Here is a 20,119-nt window from a genome sequence, read left to right on the forward strand (position 1 = left end):
GACGAGAGTGATATGTAGAGAGAGGATAGAGAGAGTGATATGTAGAGAGAGGAGAGAGAGAGTATGTATAGAGAGGAGAGAGAGAGTATGTATAGAGAGGAGAGTGATATGTAGAGAGAGGAGAGAGAGAGTGATGTGTAGAGAGAGGAGAGAGAGAGTATGTATAGAGAGGAGAGAGAGAGTATGTATAGAGAGGAGAGTGATATGTAGAGAGAGGAGAGAGAGAGTGATGTGTAGAGAGAGGAGAGAGAGAGTATGTATAGAGAGGAGAGAGAGAGTGATATGTAGAGAGAGTGATATGTAGAGAGAGGAGAGAGAGAGAGATATGTAGAGTGAGGAGAGAGAGAGTGATATGTAGAGAGACGAGAGAGAGTATGTAGAGAGAGGAGAGAGTGATATGTAGAGAGAGGAGAGAGAGTGATATGTAGAGAGACAAGAGAGAGTATGTAGAGAGAGGAAAGAGTGATATGTAGAGAGAGGAGAGAGTGATATGTAGAGAGAGGAGAGAGAGAGTGATATGTAGAGAGAGGAGAGAGTGATATGTAGAGAGAGGAGAGAGTGATATGTAGAGAGAGGAGAGAGAGAGTGATATGTAGAGAGAGGAGAGAGAGAGTGATATGTAGAGAGAGGAGAGAGAGTGATATGTAGAGAGACGAGAGAGAGTATGTAGAGAGATGAGAGAGTGATATGTAGAGAGAGGAGAGAGTGATATGTAGAGAGAGGAGAGAGAGAGTGATATGTACAGAGAGGAGTGAGAGTATGTAGAGAGAGGAGAGAGTGATATGTAGAGAGAGGAGAGAGTGATATGTAGAGAGAGGAGAGAGAGAGTGATATGTAGAGAGAGGAGAGAGAGAGTAATACGTAGAGAGAGGAGAGAGAGAGTGATGTGTAGAGAGAGGAGAGAGATATGTAGAGTGAGGAGAGAGAGGAGTGATATGTAGAGAGAGGAGAGTGTGATATGTACAGAGAGGAGAGAGGAGAGAGAGAGTGATATGTAGAGAGAGGAGAGAGTGATATGTACAGAGAGGAGAGAGGAGAGAGAGAGAGTGATATGTAGAGTGAGGAGAGAGGAGAGCGTGATATGTACAGAGAGGAGAGAGAGAGTGATATGTAGAGTGAGGAGAGAGGAGAGCGTGATATGTAGAGAGAGGAGAGAGAGAGTGATATGTAGAGAGAGGAGAGAGGAGAGGGTGATATGTAGAGAGAGGAGAGAGGAGAGGGTGATATGTAGAGAGAGGAGAGAGGAGAGGGTGATATGTAGAGAGAGGAGAGAGGAGAGGGTGATATGTAGAGAGAGGAGAGAGGAGAGAGTGATATGTAGAGAGAGGAGGGAGGAGAGAGAGTGATATGTAGAGTGAGGAGAGAGGAGAGAGTGATATGTAGAGAGAGGAGAGAGAGAGTGATGTGTAGAGAGAGGAGAGAGAGAGTATGTATAGAGAGGAGAGAGTGATATGTAGAGTGAGGAGAGAGAGAGTGATATGTAGAGAGAGGAGAGAGAGAGTGATATGTAGAGAGAGGAGAGAGAGAGTATGTATAGAGAGGAGAGAGTGATATGTAGAGAGAGGAGAGAGAGAGTAATACGTAGAGAGAGGAGAGAGAGTATGTATAGAGAGGAGAGAGTGATATGTAGAGTGAGGAGAGAGAGAGTGATATGTAGAGAGAGGAGAGAGAGAGTGATATGTAGAGGGGGGGGAGAGAGAGAGTGATATGTAGAGTGAGGAGAGAGAGAGTGATATGTAGAGAGAGGAGAGAGAGAGTGATATGAAGAGAGAGGAGAGAGAGAGTATGTATAGAGAGGAGAGAGTGATATGTAGAGTGAGGAGAGAGAGAGTGATATGTAGAGAGAGGAGAGAGGAGAGAGTGATATGTAGAGAGAGGAGAGAGGAGAGAGTGATATGTAGAGAGGGGAGAGAGAGAGTGATATGTAGAGAGAGGAGAGAGAGAGTGATATGTAGAGAAAGGAGAGAGAGTGATATGTAGAGAGAGGAGAGAGAGAGTATGTATAGAGAGGAGAGAGTGATATTTAGAGAGAGGAGAGAGTGATGTGTAGAGAGTGAAGGAGTGAGAAAGAGTGATATGTAGAGAGAGAAGGAGAGTGCGTGAGAGTGATATCTTGTTGAAGAGTTGCTTGCTTGTGTCACTGCCAAACAGCTCAGCTGATCTGTAGCTCAACACATCCACTTAACTTTGAAGGCTTTTCATTTGATGTGGTCATAGAATATGTGGAAGTAATTGAATATCTTATTTTTTTGTTTGAAATATTATTCATCCTTAGGCTGGCAGAAGTAGGCTACATGTACTAGTCTAGTTCAAATACACAAATAGTGTTAATATTTCATGTTAATACATAATTGACATACCAGATGATGAATAATACATTATTAACAGATGAAGAATGTATTTGTGGTTGATTGTATATCATTGACTCGCTGGTTTCTCTGGCGACCCTGCTGGAACACACATTTCCTCTGCTTTCAAACACACACATAGACAACACACACACATAGACAACACACACACATAGACAACACACACATAGACAAACACACACATAGACAACACACACACATAGACAACACACACATAGTCATCACACACATAGACAACACACACACATAGACAACACACACACATAGACAACACACACATAGACAAACACACACATAGACAACACACACACATAGACAACACACACATAGTCATCACACACATAGACAACACACACAGACAACACACACATAGACAAACACACACATAGACAACACACATGTAGACAACACACACACATAGACAACACACACATAGACAATACACACGTAGACAAACACACACATAGACAACACACACATAGACAAACACACGCATAGACAAACACACACATAGACAACACACACATAGACAAACACACACATAGACAACACACACATAGACAACACACACATAGACAACACACACATAGACAAACACACACATAGACAACACACACATAGACAAACACACACATACACAAACACACACCTAGACAACACACACATTGACAAACACACACATAGACAAACACACACGGGTTGTTCCTCCATTCAGGGCTGGTCTCACTTACATCATAGCATGGGTCGCTGTCTCTCTATTACACTGGACTGTATCCCAGCTGATTGAGCTGAGCAGATGAGGTTAGGGTAAGGGAGACACACACACACACACACACACACACACACACACACACACACACACACACTGCTGAGCGGGACATACAGGAGCACGGCTGCCTCAGTGACCTCACCCTTACCCCATGACCTCATCATCACCCCTCACAGTCGACAGGAGCTAGTCTGTGTCTGTGTTTATGTCTGTGTGTCTGTGTCTGTGTGTCTTTCTTTCTCCTCTCTCTCTCTCTTCATCTGTGCTGTGTGAGTTGTGTGATATCACACACATTCATATGACAACACCATTCAGCAGACAGGCACCACACACCCCATAATGGAAACATTTTAACGGGTTTTTAAAGATTTATCAAATTCATTGAAAATTATATTCCAGAAATATCTCATTAACATAAGTGTTATTTGGCGGTGATTTACAGTTTGGGTGTGTCTGTATCAGCTTTGAGTTGTCTTGGGTATGTCTGTATCAGCTTTGAGTCGTCTTGGGTATGTCTGTATCAGCTTTGAGTTGTCTTGGGTATGTCTGTATCAGCTTTGAGTTGTCTTGGGTATGTCTGTATCAGCTTTGAGTTGTCTTGGGTATGTCTGTATCAGCTTTGAGTTGTCTTGGGTATGTCTACCAGCTTTGAGTCGTCTTGGGTATGTCTGTATCAGCTTTGAGTTGTCTTGGGTATGTCTGTATCAGCTTTGAGTTGTCTTGGGTATGTCTGTATCAGCTTTGAGTTGTCTTGGGTATGTCTGTATCAGCTTTGAGTCGTCTTGGCTGTATCTGTATCAGCTTTGAGTTGTCTTGGGTATGTCTGTATCAGCTTTGAGTTGTCTTGGGTATGTCTGTATCAGCTTTGAGTTGTCTTGGGTATGTCTGTATCAGCTTTGAGTTGTCTTGGGTTTGTCTGTATCAGCTTTGAGTTGTCTTGGGTATGTCTGTATCAGGTTTGAGTCGTCTTGGCTGTGTCTGTATCAGCTTTGAGACGTCTTGGCTGTTAATAAAAAGAGAGAGAGAGAGGGGAGAGAGAGAGAGGGAGAGAGAGGGAGAGAGAGGGAGAGAGAGAGAGAGAGAGAGAGAGAGAGAGAGAGAGAGAGAGAGAGAGAGAGAGAGAGAGAGAGAGAGAGAGAGAGAGAGAGAGAGAGAGAGAGAGAGAGAGAGAGAGAGAGAGAGAGAGAGAGAGAGACCTTCAACAAGTAAATACATGCATTATAGTTCTGACCGATAAGAGCGGCAGTTCGTGGGATAGGCATTGATTGTTAAGACGTTCCCTTTGTCCTCTTCCTCGTGTTGCATTTCAGGGTCACAACTAGTCATAAACCTCGGCTGCAGCGCATGGTAAACTTAGTCTGCGATGTAAATTGTTAACTTGCATGTTTTATACCCCAGGGTAGAAAGGGGCATTCCCATCTTTATGACACCCTCTCTGGGTTCCCTGGGGCGTGGCTAGTTACAAGGCAAGGTAATAACATAACAAAATCGACATTCATTTTCATATTCCATCTATCATTGTTACCACCATTTTGGCTGATGGAATATAATGTCCCAAAGTCTATTTATTGCATGTTACAGTTCTGAGGTAGATTCTCCATAAGGCCCACACAGGCATTCCAGTCCCAAACCCTAAAGGAAAATGGATTTGTCTGCAGCCTTAAGATTTACAATGGGCGTGAGGTGTCATAACCCCCCCATCAATCCCTCTGTACCTCCTCCCTCTGGGGGAGGGAGAGATGTCTCTGTAGAACCTTGATCCACTGTAACCTGATCCTTACAGGCCAGTAATGACAAAACGTTCACGGAATGTTTCAATAAGACTTCCCTGGGGCCACACTGCCTGCCCTCCAGGACATCTACAGCACCCGGGGCCACACTGCCTGCCCTCCAGGACATCTACAGCACCCGGGGCCACACTGCCTGCCCTCCAGGACATCTACAGCACCCGGGGCCACGCTCCCTGCCCTCCAGGACATCTACAGCACCCGGGGCCACACTGCCTGCCCTCCAGGACATCTACAGCACCCGGGGCCGCACTCCCTGCCCTCCAGGACATCTACAGCACCCGGGGCCACACTGCCTGCCCTCCAGGACATCTACAGCACCCGGGCCACACTCCCTGCCCTCCAGGACATCTACAGCACCCGGGGCCACACTCCCTGCCCTCCAGGACATCTACAGCACCCGGGGCCACACTGCCTGCCCTCCAGGACATCTACAGCACCCGGGGCCACACTGCCTGCCCTCCAGGACATCTACAGCACCCGGGTCCACACTGCCTGCCCTCCAGGACATCTACAGCACCCGGGGCCACACTGCCTGCCCTCCAGGACATCTACAGCACCCGGGGCCACACTGCCTGCCCTCCAGGACATCTACAGCACCCGGGGCCACACTGCCTGCCCTCCAGGACATCTACAGCACCCGGTGCCACACTCCCTGCCCTCCAGGACATCTACAGCACCCGGGGCCACACTGCCTGCCCTCCAGGACATCTACATACAGCACCCGGGGCCACACTGCCTGCCCTCCAGGACATCTACAGCACCCGGGGCCACACTCCCTGCCCTCCAGGACATCTACAGCACCCGGGGCCACACTGCCTGCCCTCCAGGACATCTACAGCACCCGGGGCCACACTCCCTGCCCTCCAGGACATCTACAGCACCCGGGGCCACACTCCCTGCCCTCCAGGACATCTACAGCACCCGGGGCCACACTGCCTGCCCTCCAGGACATCTACAGCACCCGGGGCCACACTGCCTGCCCTCCAGGACATCTACAGCACCCGGGGCCACACTCCCTGCCCTCCAGGACATCTACAGCACCCGGGGCCACACTGCCTGCCCTCCAGGACATCTACAGCACCCGGGGCCACACTGCCTGCCCTCCAGGACATCTACAGCACCCGGGGCCACACTGCCTGCCCTCCAGGACATCTACAGCACCCGGGGCCACACTGCCTGCCCTCCAGGACATCTACAGCACCCGGGGCCACACTGCCTGCCCTCCAGGACATCTACATACAGCACCCGGGGCCACACTGCCTGCCCTCCAGGACATCTACAGCACCCGGGGCCACACTGCCTGCCCTCCAGGACATCTACAGCACCCGGGGCCACACTGCCTGCCCTCCAGGACATCTACAGCACCCGGGGCCACACTGCCTGCCCTCCAGGACATCTACAGCACCCGGGGCCACACTGCCTGCCCTCCAGGACATCTACAGCACCCGGGGCCACACTGCCTGCCCTCCAGGACATCTACAGCACCCGGGGCCACACTCCCTGCCCTCCAGGACATCTACAGCACCCGGGGCCACACTCCCTGCCCTCCAGGACATCTACAGCACCCGGGGCCACACTCCCTGCCCTCCAGGACATCTACAGCACCCGGGGCCACACTGCCTGCCCTCCAGGACATCTACAGCACCCGGGGCCACACTGCCTGCCCTCCAGGACATCTACAGCACCCGGGGCCACACTGCCTGCCCTCCAGGACATCTACAGCACCCGGGGCCACACTGCCTGCCCTCCAGGACATCTACAGCACCCGGGGCCACACTGCCTGCCCTCCAGGACATCTACAGCACCCGGGGCCACACTGCCTGCCCTCCAGGACATCTACAGCACCCGGGGCCACACTGCCTGCCCTCCAGGACATCTACAGCACCCGGGGCCACACTGCCTGCCCTCCAGGACATCTACAGCACCCGGGGCCACACTGCCTGCCCTCCAGGACATCTACAGCACCCGGGGCCACACTGCCTGCCCTCCAGGACATCTACAGCACCCGGGGCCACACTGCCTGCCCTCCAGGACATCTACAGCACCCGGGGCCACACTGCCTGCCCTCCAGGACATCTACAGCACCCGGGCCACACTCCCTGCCCTCCAGGACATCTACAGCACCCGGGGCCACACTCCCTGCCCTCCAGGACATCTACAGCACCCGGGGCCACACTCCCTGCCCTCCAGGACATCTACAGCACCCGGGGCCACGCTGCCTGCCCTCCAGGACATCTACAGCACCCGGGGCCACACTGCCTGCCCTCCAGGACATCTACAGCACCCGGGGCCACACTCCCTGCCCTCCAGGACATCTACAGCACCCGGGGCCACACTCCCTGCCCTCCAGGACATCTACAGCACCCGGGGCCACACTGCCTGCCCTCCAGGACATCTACAGCACCCGGGGCCACACTCCCTGCCCTCCAGGACATCTACAGCACCCGGGGCCACACTCCCTGCCCTCCAGGACATCTACAGCACCCGGGGCCACACTGCCTGCCCTCCAGGACATCTACAGCACCCGGGGCCACACTCCCTGCCCTCCAGGACATCTACAGCACCCGGGGCCACGCTCCCTGCCCTCCAGGACATCTACAGCACCCGGGGCCACACTCCCTGCCCTCCAGGACATCTACAGCACCCGGTGTCACAGCAAGGCCAAGAAAATCATCAAGGACCTCAGCCACCTGAGCCACGGCCTGTTCACCCCGCTATCATCCAGAAGGCGAGGTCAGTACAGGTGCATCAAAGATTGTACCGAGAGACTGAAAAACAGCTTCTATCTCAAGGCAACCAGACTGTTAAATAGCCATCACTAGCTGGCCTCCACCCAGTATCCTGCCCTGAACTTAGTCACTGTCACTAGCTGACCTCCACCCAGTACCCTGCCCTGAACATAGTCACTTTCACTAGCAGGCCTCCACCCAGTATCCTGCCCTGAACTTAGTCACTTTCACTAGCAGGCCTCCACCCAGTATCCTGCCCTGAACTTAGTCACTGTCACTAGCTGGCCTCCACCCAGTACCCTGCCCTGAACTTAGTCACTTTCACTAGCTGGCCTCCACCCAGTATCCTGCCCTGAACTTAGTCACTTTCACTAGCAGGCCTCCACCCAGTACCCTGCCCTGAACTTAGTCACTGTCACTAGCTGGCCTCCACCCAATACCCTGCCCTGAACTTAGTCACTGTCACTAGCTGGCCTCCACCCAATACCCTGCCCTGAACTTAGTCACTGTCACTAGCTGGCCTCCACCCAATACCCTGCCCTGAACTTAGTCACTTTCACTAGCAGGTCTCCACCCAGTACCCTGCCCTGGACTTAGTCACTGTCACTAGCTGGCCTCCACCCAATACCCTGCCCTGAACTTAGTCACTGTCACTAGCTGGCCTCCACCCAATACCCTGCCCTGAACTTAGTCACTGTCACTCGCTGGCCTCCACCCAATACCCTGCCCTGAACTTAGTCACTTTCACTAGCAGGTCTCCACCCAGTACCCTGCCCTGAACTTAGTCACTGTCACTAGCTGGCCTCCACCCAATACCCTGCCCTGAACTTAGTCACTGTCACTAGCTGGCCTCCACCCAATACCCTGCCCTGAACTTAGTCACTTTCACTAGCAGGTCTCCACCCAGTACCCTGCCCTGAACTTAGTCACTGTCACTAGCTGGCCTCCACCCAATACCCTGCCCTGAACTTAGTCACTGTCACTAGCTGGCCTCCACCCAATACCCTGCCCTGAACTTAGTCACTGTCACTAGCTGGCCTCCACCCAATACCCTGCCCTGAACTTAGTCACTTTCACTAGCAGGTCTCCACCCAGTACCCTGCCCTGAACTTAGTCACTGTCACTAGCTGGCCTCCACCCAATACCCTGCCCTGAACTTAGTCACTGTCACTAGCTGGCCTCCACCCAATACCCTGCCCTGAACTTAGTCACTGTCACTAGCTGGCCTCCACCCAATACCCTGCCCTGAACTTAGTCACTGTCACTAGCTGGCCTCCACCCAATACCCTGCCCTGAACTTAGTCACTGTCACTCGCTGGCCTCCACCCAATACCCTGCCCTGAACTTAGTCACTTTCACTAGCAGGTCTCCACCCAGTACCCTGCCCTGAACTTAGTCACTGTCACTAGCTGGCCTCCACCCAATACCCTGCCCTGAACTTAGTCACTGTCACTAGCTGGCCTCCACCCAATACCCTGCCCAGAACTTAGTCACTTTCACTAGCTGGCCTCCACCCAATACCCTGCCCTGAACTTAGTCACTGTCACTAGCTGGCCTCCACCCAATACCCTGCCCTGAACTTAGTCACTTTCACTAGCAGGTCTCCACCCAGTACCCTGCCCTGAACTTAGTCACTGTCACTGGCTGGCCTCCACCCAATACCCTGCCCTGAACTTAGTCTGTAACGGCGTTCTTCGTTTGTAGAATGAGAGTCGGACCGAAATGCAGCGTAGTGGTTACTCATGTCTTTAATGAAAGGAAAAAAGCGATACATGAAATAACTATACAAATACGAAAACAACAAACGGAACGTGAAACCTATTAAAGCCTATCTGGTGAAACTACACAGAGACAGGAACAATCACCCACAAAATACACAGCGAAACCAGGCTACCTAAATACGGTTCCCAATCAGAGACAACGAGAATCACCTGACTCTGATTGAGAACCGCCTCAGGCAGCCAAGCCTATACAACACCCCTAATCAGCCGCGATCCCAAATACTACAAACCCCAATACGAAAATACAATAACATAAACCCATGTCACACCCTGGCCTGACCAAATAATATAACGAAAACACAAATACTAAGACCAAGGCGTGACATAGTCACTGTCACTGCCTGGCCTCCACCCAGTACCCTGTCCTGAACTTAGTCACTGTCACTGGCTGGCCTCCACCCAGTACCCTGCCCTGAACTTAGTCACTGTCACTGGCTGGCCTCCACCCAGTACCCTGCCCTGAACTTAGTCACTGTCACTGGCTGGCCTCCACCCAGTACCCTGCCCTGAACTTAGTCACTGTCACTGGCTGGACTCCACCCAGTACCCTGCCCTGAACTTAGTCACTGTCACTGGCTGGCCTCCACCCGGTTACTCAACCCTGCACCTTAGAGGCAGCTGCTGTATGTACATAGACATGGTACACTGGTCACTTTTTAATAATGTTTACATACTGTTTTACCCACTTCATATGTTTCATATGTAAGGCCATTTTATTCAACTATTGCTGTACATATACTATTATATGATCCTACATATTCTTCAGATATACTACATATTCTATCCACGTATATTTCAGATATACTACATATTCTATCCACATACCGTCCATAATGTCTAAGAAACATATGGTTCCCAGAACCTTCTGTAGCTGGCTGGGTTGGTCGTCATTGTTTTCTTGATAACCAATTAACCCCTTTGCCAAAGAGCACCTTCTATCTACTACTGTGTACCCCCCTCTTTTTTCCACAATATATTTCTATATTTCCTATGGAGAGAGACAGGAGATATAGCAGCCTGGGAGTGGGACTACAGAAATGACTCTCTCCTCTCTCTCTTAGACAGTCATTAGCTGAGTGATTATCAAAGAGGAGCAGGTTTAATAGAGTTGATATAAACCCAGAACTCTGCAGTCTGTTACGTCCTACCTGCCCGTCCACTCTAACACACTCTCGGTCTGTATCTATGCGGACTACTGACTCTGGGGCAGCACGGTGGGTCAGAGTGGATGGCTCGGAGGGACAGAACTGTGCTAATGAGGTTTCTATTAGAGAGGAGATTAGTCTCTCCTTATCACACGGTGTGTGTGTGTGTGTTGTTCTCTATTCCCAGATTCCAAGATTCCAAGCGAGTGAATAATGGCTCTGTAGTGATCTCAGCCAGTGTCTCAGTGGCAGATTTTCCCCTGAGCAGGAGAGCCAATGGGCTGAGCCCAGCAGAGCCGGGAGCATGGAGGAACAATAGATACTCTCTGTAGATTTGTGTGTTGGTTCTCTGCCTCAGTTTCCTACTGGGGAGAGGGAGAGAGGATAGAAAGAAACTTTAATCAAGCTTTGCCTTTCACTAATCTCCCTTTATTTAAATATCCTCCTCTCGTCCTTGTCCTTCCCCCATCCATCCCTTTATCCCACAGTTTAATAAGAGTTGAATACGCACACACTACTGAGCCATGTCCTTTGTGATACTGTTATGTTGACTCTCTATGGACACGCAGGAAGTGAAACCTTTTCCTAAAATATACTCCACAACTGTTTATTGTTTTGACCATGTGAGAGTAATCTGTTAGTAATTGGAGAAGGCTGAACACACACACGTACACACACACTTACACACTTACGAAGCTAGGACACCGGCGTCTGGAGGCTTGCCAGAGGTGGCTAACATTACACACACACACACACACACACACACACACACACACACACACACACACACACACACACACACACACACACACACACACACACACACACACACACACACACACACACACACACACACACACACACACACACACACACACACACACACACACACACACACACACACACACACACACACACACACACACACACAAACATTCCCCCTCTCTCTAACATTACACTAACTGCACAGTTGAAAGCCAGTAATTCAGATTAAAAGTTTTTTAAAAGCGTGTCCAGTGTGGCTCTGAACTAGCTGTTACCATATGGTATGAGGAGATGGCCACAACGCTAAGCTAAGAAGGAAAATGTTTTGAGATGGATAGAGAGGAGCGAGGCAGGGATGGAGGGATAGAGGAGGGGAGGGAGGAAGAGGGATGACAAGGTGAAGACAAGTCTGAGATGGATCAACTGCTGTTCCAGGGAGGATCCCCGGTGTGTGTGTGGGGGGGGGTTGGAGCGCGATATCTCAGTCAAAACCTAGTTCAATGGAGAGTAGACATAAAGTTACTAGAGAAACTATCTAAAAAATGGTCTGAAAGAAACACACACACACTCTCCCCCCGTTAGTCTGTCTCAGTGATTCACTGCGTTATTGATCCACTTGCCATCTATTATTCATTACCCCCCTTCACACACCTGCACCCCTGGACTTCCACCATAGACACTGGCTGCCTTGGCAACATGGACTAACATTCTGCACGCTGGGAAAGAAAGGGGAAACACAACGCCACTTTACAACATCCATCACTTACTAACTGACACACAGACACACACCACACACACACACAACACTCTGCACTTCATGGAATGTAGGCCTAGATTCCTTTGCCATGAGGTCACCTCTGAGAGTACAGACACAAAGTATACACACACTCAGCTCAGGGAATGCTAATGAGGTCTAAATGCAGGAACAGACATGGTATGTATGTCTTAATGTACATGTAAATATGTGCAACATAACCCAGCCAGGTAAAATGATGACAACGAGCTCTGGGTGACAGTCAGAATCCCATTGTCCTAACAACTAGAGGAGAGGGGGTATCATAATAACACTGTAACATGACTATAATAACATGACTATAATAACATTACTATAATAACATGACTATAATGACATGACTATAATAACATTACTATAATAACATGACTATAATGACATGACTATAATAACATGACTATAATGACATGACTATAATAACATTACTATAATAACATGACTATAATGACATGACTATAATAACATTACTATAATAACATGACTATAATGACATGACTATAATAACATCACTATAATAACATGACTATAATAACATGACTATAATAACATGACTATAATAACATGACTATAATAACATGACTATAATGACATGACTATAATAACATGACTATAATAACATGACTATAATAACATGACTATAATAACATGACTATAATGACATGACTATAATGACATGACTATAATGACATGACTATAATGACATGACTATAATAACATGACTATAATAACATGACTATAATAACATGACTATAATAACATTACTATAATAACATGACTATAATGACATGACTATAATAACATAACTATAATAACATCACCATAATAACATCACTATAATATGGCAGTGGTTGGTCGAGGGTGACACTACTTCCAAGATGGGCATGCAGGCAAGCACTCATTAGCTAGCAAGCTCACATCAGATACCATAACACCACTAGACAAAGTCTTAACCTGAGGACTCCATACCCTCTGGCCACACATGGTTCCTGTTCCTCCTATTCTGATCAGATTTCTAACATGTGTTAACATATGTTAGGAGTAGAGAGAGGAGAGAGAGTGGAGGGACGAGAGATGACTGTGAATTCACACTCTTCCTAAATAAAAGCAGAACTCCCTCCTCTGTGAGACGATAGTGTGATTAACAGACAGGATGTATATTTAGCTGCTCTGGTTAACTTAACACTTTGTTACCACTGAGAGCTAGAGCTGAGAAGATCTGCCAATTAACTCAGCCAATAGCATATCTTCTGTTAAGTAGCACCCAATATAATCTCCTCTGTTAGTTAACAACCAATAACATCTCTTCTGTTAGCTATAGCAACCAATATACTATATTATGTTAGTTAGCAGCCAATAGAATCTCTACTGTTAGCTATAGCAACCAATACAATCTCTACTGTTAGCTACTGTGTAGTAGCAAATTGAATATCTTCTGAGATCTGAATAGGCCTATAGTTTGTCTCTGGCCAGACATACTTAGTTAGCTGCTGACAAACAACGGGATGAAACAACAGCCTATTCTAAGGCCCATTGTGTTAAATAATTAGATTTGATGTCCTGAAACATTGGTTGGTATGTGTATGTCTGAATGAAGTTCATGTGTTAGGGATAGACTCAGTGTTAGGGCAGCCGTACATGATCTCCTTCAGAAACAGCAGGGTTGATGGAATGCTGCTCTCGGAACAGGAATATAGTTACAGATTTACTATGCTATTACTGGAGGTCTACACACACACACACACACACACACACACACACACACACACACACACACACACACACACACACACACACACACACACACACACACACACACACACACACACACACACACACACACACACACACACACACACACACACACACACACACACACACACACACACACACACACACACACACACACACACACACACACACACACACACACACACACACACACACACACACACACACACACACACACACACACACACACACACACACACACACACACACACACACACACACACACACACACACACACACACACACACACACACACACACACACACACACACACACACACACACACACACACACACACACACACACACACACACACACACACACACACACACACACACACACACACACACACACACACACACACACACACACACACACACACACACACACACACACACACACACACACACACACACACACACACACACACACACACACACACACACTATTTCTCCAGTAGCTGTAGCAGAGAGGTAACGTAACGGCCCAGTGCCCCTCCAAGGACAAAAATTCTTTATTACTGAGAAGCGAAGCAGAGGGGAGAGGGAGACAATCGAGAGGGAGGAAGAGAGAAAGAGGAGAGAGGGAGGGATAGAGGAAGAGAAGGGAGAGAGGAGAAGAAAACTGCTAGCCAACAGGCTTTAAACAGACAGACACAGGAGCAGATGGGATCTCACTGCTGCATAGAGGGACTGGGCTGTCCTGACACACACACCAGCCCTCTCTCTCCTGTGGTGCAGTAATTAGAGGTGTGTGTGCCCAGTGGGGATCAGTAATGGTGGGTTTCTCCTGAAAGCCCAGGAGGACAGGGAGAGGAGTGTGTGTGTGTGTGTGTGTGTCTGCGCGTGTGTGTGTGTGTGTGTGTGTGTGTGTGTGTGTGTGTGTGTGTGTGTGTGTGTGTGTGTGTGTGTGTGTGTGTGTGTGTTTCCGGGGTGGGGGCTGGTGTCACACAGTGTAGCTTGGTAGCTGACTGACTGGTTCAGTAGTAGCACTTTCGCTTTGTAGCTGACTGACTGGTTCAGTAGCAGCACTTTCGCTTTGTAGCTGACTGACTGGTTCAGTAGCAGTACTTTTGCTTTGTAGCTGACTGACTGGTTCAGTAGCAGTACTTTAACTTTGTAACTGACTGACTGGTTCAGTAGCAGTACTTTAGCCTTGTAACTGACTGACTAGTTCAGTAGCAGTACTTTCGCTTTGTAGCTGACTGACTGGTTCAGTAGCAGTACTTTAGCTGTGAAGCTGACTGACTGGTTCAGTAGCAGTACTTTAGCTTTGTAACTGACTGACTGGTTCAGTAGCAGTACTTTAGCTTTGTAACTGACTGACTGGTTCCGTAGCAGTACTTTAGCTTTGTAACTGACTGACTGGTTCAGTAGCAGTACTTTTGCTTTGTAGCTGACTGACTGGTTCAGTAGCAGTACTTTAACTTTGTAACTGACTGACTGGTTCAGTAGCAGTACTTTAGCTTTGTAACTGACTGACTGGTTCAGTAGCAGTACGTACCGTAGCTTTGTAACTGACTGACTGGTTCAGTAGCAGTACTGACTGACTGGTTCAGTAGCAGTACTTTAGCTTGGTAGCTGACTGACTGGTTCAGTAGCAGTACTTTAGCTTTGTAACTGACTGACTGTAGCTGACTGCAGGTACTCAATAAAGAATTAATGAAGATTAATAGACTGAACTCTGGTTTTACTATACCATTACACACACACACCACACACACACACACACACACACACACACACACACACACACACACACACACACACACACACACACACACACACACACACACACACACACACACACACACACACACACACACACACACACACACACACACACACACACACACACACACCACGCACACCACTGGCAGCAAGTAAGACGTGTGTGCATGTTATCGTTATTCTACAATCTAACCCGTACCAGCTACAGTTTAAATGACTTTTTAGTAAAATTTTAAGCACTTGTGTGTGAGTGAGGCCATAACAACATTCTGCTAAGAGGCAGGAATGTCCCAACACTGTGTATTAGTGTGTGTGTGTGTGTGTGTGTGTGTGTGTGTGTGTGTTGTGTGTGTGTGTGTGTGTGTGTGTGTGTGTGTGTGTGTGTGTGTGTGTGTGTGTGTGTGTGTGTGTGTGTGTGTGTGTGTGTGTGTGTTAGAGCAGAGCTAATGTAATGATATAATGCAGGAGAATGTGTTGCACATTAGAGCTTCATGATGTGTGTGTAATGAGCCGCAGAATGGAAGAGTACTACCCTCCCTCTCTTCTCATCTGTCATTGCCTTTCTCTTTCTCTCTCCCCTCTCCCAGCCTCTCTTTCCCTCTCTCCCTTTCTTCTGTCATCTGACTTTCTGTGTGGTGTTCATGTCAGTGGCAGGACAGTGGGGGAGAGAGAGCACACGTATACACAGTACACAGAGATATAGGTGCATTTCCTGGCCTTGCATCAGCTCTGTGTGTTGTGTTCTGGACCTGGAGTGTCAGGCTGCTGTCAGATCAGTTAGAGCCTCAGGCTGTGCCTGTCTGTCTGTCTGTCTGTCTGTCTGTCTGTCTGTCTGTCTGTCTGTCTGCTCTCAGGGCAGGGCTGGAGATGTACACGCTGACATGCCTTACATCGAGTTGACATCACATGACCACTGGAGATGAACAGCATGCCATGAACATACAGCAGGGTGACTTCCTGCTTACTTACATCAACAACAACAGAACCCAAGTCTGCCAAGAGACTGACAGTATTGGTTCTTCCCAGTGTGGACAGGCAGATTTGGAATTGTGTTGTTGACATAGGCACTGAGTACAGGGTCTAACTTCCTTAAGCGTTTCTTGATCTAACCTGTCTTTTTCTCTCCTCTCCCGGCCCTGCCCTGTGGGAAGGTCTAACGTCTCTCTCCTCTCTCCTCCAGAGTGTCCCAGCCCTGCCCTGTGGGAAGGTCTAACGTCTCTCTCCTCTCTCCTCCAGAGTGTCCCAGCCCTGTCCTGTGGGAAGGTCTAACGTCTCTCTCCTCTCTCCTCCAGAGTGTCCCAGCCCTGCCCTGTGGGAAGGTCTAACGTCTCTCTCCTCTCTCCTCCAGAGTGTCCCAGCCCTGTCCTGTGGGAAGGTCTAACGTCTCTCTCCTCTCTCCTCCAGAGTGTCCCAGCCCTGCCCTGTGGGAAGGCTCTCTACTCCTACGAGGGGAAGGAACCCGGAGACCTGCAGTTCGCTAAAGGTGACATCGTCATCCTGCGACGTAAAGTCGACGACAACTGGTACCACGGAGAGCTGAATGGTTGTCACGGTTTCCTTCCAGCTAGTTACATCGTGTTGTTGCGGCCGCTGAGCCAAACTCCACCAACAGGAAAGGCCCTGTATGACTTTGAGGTGAAAGACAAAGACCAGGACAAAGACTGCCTGGCATTCTCGAAGGTACACACACACATTCACACACACACTAAGTCGCTGTAATCCACTGTGTATGCATCTATGATAGCCCACTGAATGGTTTGTGTTTATCTACTCACTCTACCTTCTCCTCTGTCTGTCTTTCTACCTCTGTCTGAATATAGTTATTCTCCTCCTCCTGTGGAGGAGAGAGAGGAAGAGAGAGAGCAGAGACCCTCTCTCTCTCTCCCCCCCTTTCCCAGCACAGTGTTTGTGATAAACAGTGATTTGTATTCCCTCCGCTCCTCTCCTCTTTAAAGCTCATAATTTGTTCATGCTGTTACACACACTCATCCAGCTAAGTACACTGGAGAATGCAGCATCTCTTGTTCTCTCTATCATTCTGTGTGTGTGTGTGTGTGTGTGTGTGTGTGTGTGTGTGTGTGTGTGTGTGTGTGTGTGTGTGTGTGTGTGTGTGTGTGTGTGTGTGTGTGTGTGTGTGTGTGTTCCTCAGCTGCACCTGGTCTGGGTTCACACACTCTCTCAGGATGGATCTGGGGAAAGTGGGCCAAGTCAAAGGACAGAAAGACACAGACACACAGTTCTTTCCACACACACAGACACACACAGAATCACAGCTGCAGTTCCCTAGCTAAATGTCTGAATGGAAGGATGGGCTGAAATTCATTAGAGAGAGAGAGAGAGAGAGAGATTAATAGAATTCCTGGTGTTCTTAAAAAACTTCCTGTCTGTTTAATAGGATGAGGTTCTGACAGTGATCAGACGAGTGGATGACAACTGGGCAGAGGGCATGCTGGGAGATAAGATCGGGATCTTCCCCATCCTCTATGTAGAGGTAACAACTCACTCACTCACTCACTCACTCACTCACTCACTCACTCACTCACTCACTCACTCACACACGCACGCACACACACACACACACACACACACACACACACACACACACACACACACACACACACACACACACACACACACACACACAGGGGGTCTTATTAGATAGAGATACATCAATAATTAAGGGTCTTCCATCACTTTGACACGGCATGGAGTGTGTGTGTGTGGTTATCTCTGCACGAGGTGGTTTGGGGGGGGCATAATTAGGGTGCCCCAGCTGGAGTGGAGCATTGAGGGAGGGAGGTGGGAGCTCTCTCTTCTCCTCTGCTATGCTATCCTCCTGGCTCCTCTCCTCTGGTGGTGTGGCTCTGCGCCATTAACCCTTCACACCCCTTTAATCACACTGCAGTTTGACTTAGGAGTGGGTGTGGGTGGAGAAGACACACTGCAGTTTGACTTAGGAGTGGGTGTGGGTGGAGAAGAAAAACTGCAGTTTGACTTAGGAGTGGGTGAGGGTGGAGAGGACACTCTTGCCACAGTGTGTGTGTGTCTCGCTTGCCCTTTTCGCAGTGCAGATATCAGCTCATCAGCTGTAGTGTCAGACTCATCTAGTGTACTTAATGCACCTCACACGCACACACACACACACACACACACACACACACACACACACACACACACACACACACACACACACACACACACACACACACACACACACACACACACACACACACACACACACAAGCACACACAAGCACACACACAGTGAGCATGGCACTGCTCAAATGAAATATGACCACAGAGAGCAAAAAAGCACATGGTGGAGGATGGGTCTGCCTCAGGGAAGAGCAAACGCGGACACACACACACACGTAAAGACAGTGATAAGGGACACATTCAGGTGTTTTGTGTATACTGTGGGAAAGTATGCATGAGATGGCGAGAGGCAAAACATCATATTTGGATGAAGTTATTCACTGTCTGTCTGTGTGTAGCTGACCTTCAGAAAGAGAGTGTGTGTGAGTCTATTGGTCCCCTGAGTGTGATGCCGTCAGTGCAGGATCAATCTATCAGACTCATTTCCATATGGTCTGGCTCTGATTAGCATATCTATTAATATGGAAAACTGACATGTCACACACTGAGACAGATTCACTCCTACAGTCTATACACACACGTACGTACGCACACACACACACACACACAAAGAGGGAAACAGTGCAGGTGATATTGATGTAAATGAATGTAGTAGTGGCCTCCCCTGAGTTCAACATGGTGAAAAATACGATGGCGCCGGAGGGGAGGGGCTCCCGACTTATCGGCTCTTAAAACTTCTTCAGGATTGGTGGGTCCCCTGCGGGACGGTTGAGCTAACGTGGGCTAATGCGATTATGAGGTTGTAAGTAACAAGAACATTTCCCAGGACATAGACATATCTGATATTGGCAGAAAGCTTAAATTCTTGTTAATCTAACTGCACTGTCCAATTTACAGTAGCTATTACAATGAAATAATATCATGCTATTGTTTGAGGAGAGTGCACATTTTTGAACATGGAAAGTTATTAATAAACAAATTAGGCACATTTGGGCAGTCTTGATACAACATTTTGAACAGAAATACAATGGTTCATTGGATCCGTAACAAACTTTGTACATACACTGTTGCCATCTAGTGGCCAATATCTAAATTGCACGTGGGCTGGAATAATACATTATGGCCTTTCTCTTGCATTTCAAAGATGATGGTACAAAACAAAAAAACGTTTTTTTTCTTTGTATTTACTTTTACCAGATCTAATGTGTTATATTCTCCTACATTCCTTTCACATTTCCACAAACCTCAGTATTTCCTTTCAAATGGCACCAAGACAATGCATACTACAGACACCCAACTAGACCCAGATCCCTGTGATTCGCTGGAGAAGGAAACTGAGATTTCGTGGAATAAGATCAGGGTGC

At 48.5% G+C, this 20,119-nt stretch overlaps 1 protein-coding gene across 1 annotated transcript in view; it reads left to right on the forward strand.

Moving 5' to 3' along the window:
- The window catches only part of LOC118366632 (E3 ubiquitin-protein ligase SH3RF3-like), a 90,838-nt gene that overhangs the window by 42,911 nt on the left and 27,808 nt on the right, over window positions 1–20,119 (forward strand). Inside the window, exons 2-3 of the mRNA XM_052493481.1 lie at window positions 17,064–17,339; window positions 18,055–18,150. Coding sequence (XP_052349441.1) covers window positions 17,064–17,339; window positions 18,055–18,150 — 372 coding nt within the window. The remainder of the gene's footprint in view (window positions 1–17,063; window positions 17,340–18,054; window positions 18,151–20,119) is intronic.

Source organism: Oncorhynchus keta, chromosome 34, assembly GCF_023373465.1.
Source record: "Oncorhynchus keta strain PuntledgeMale-10-30-2019 chromosome 34, Oket_V2, whole genome shotgun sequence".
Classification (NCBI taxonomy): Eukaryota; Metazoa; Chordata; class Actinopteri; order Salmoniformes; family Salmonidae; genus Oncorhynchus; species Oncorhynchus keta.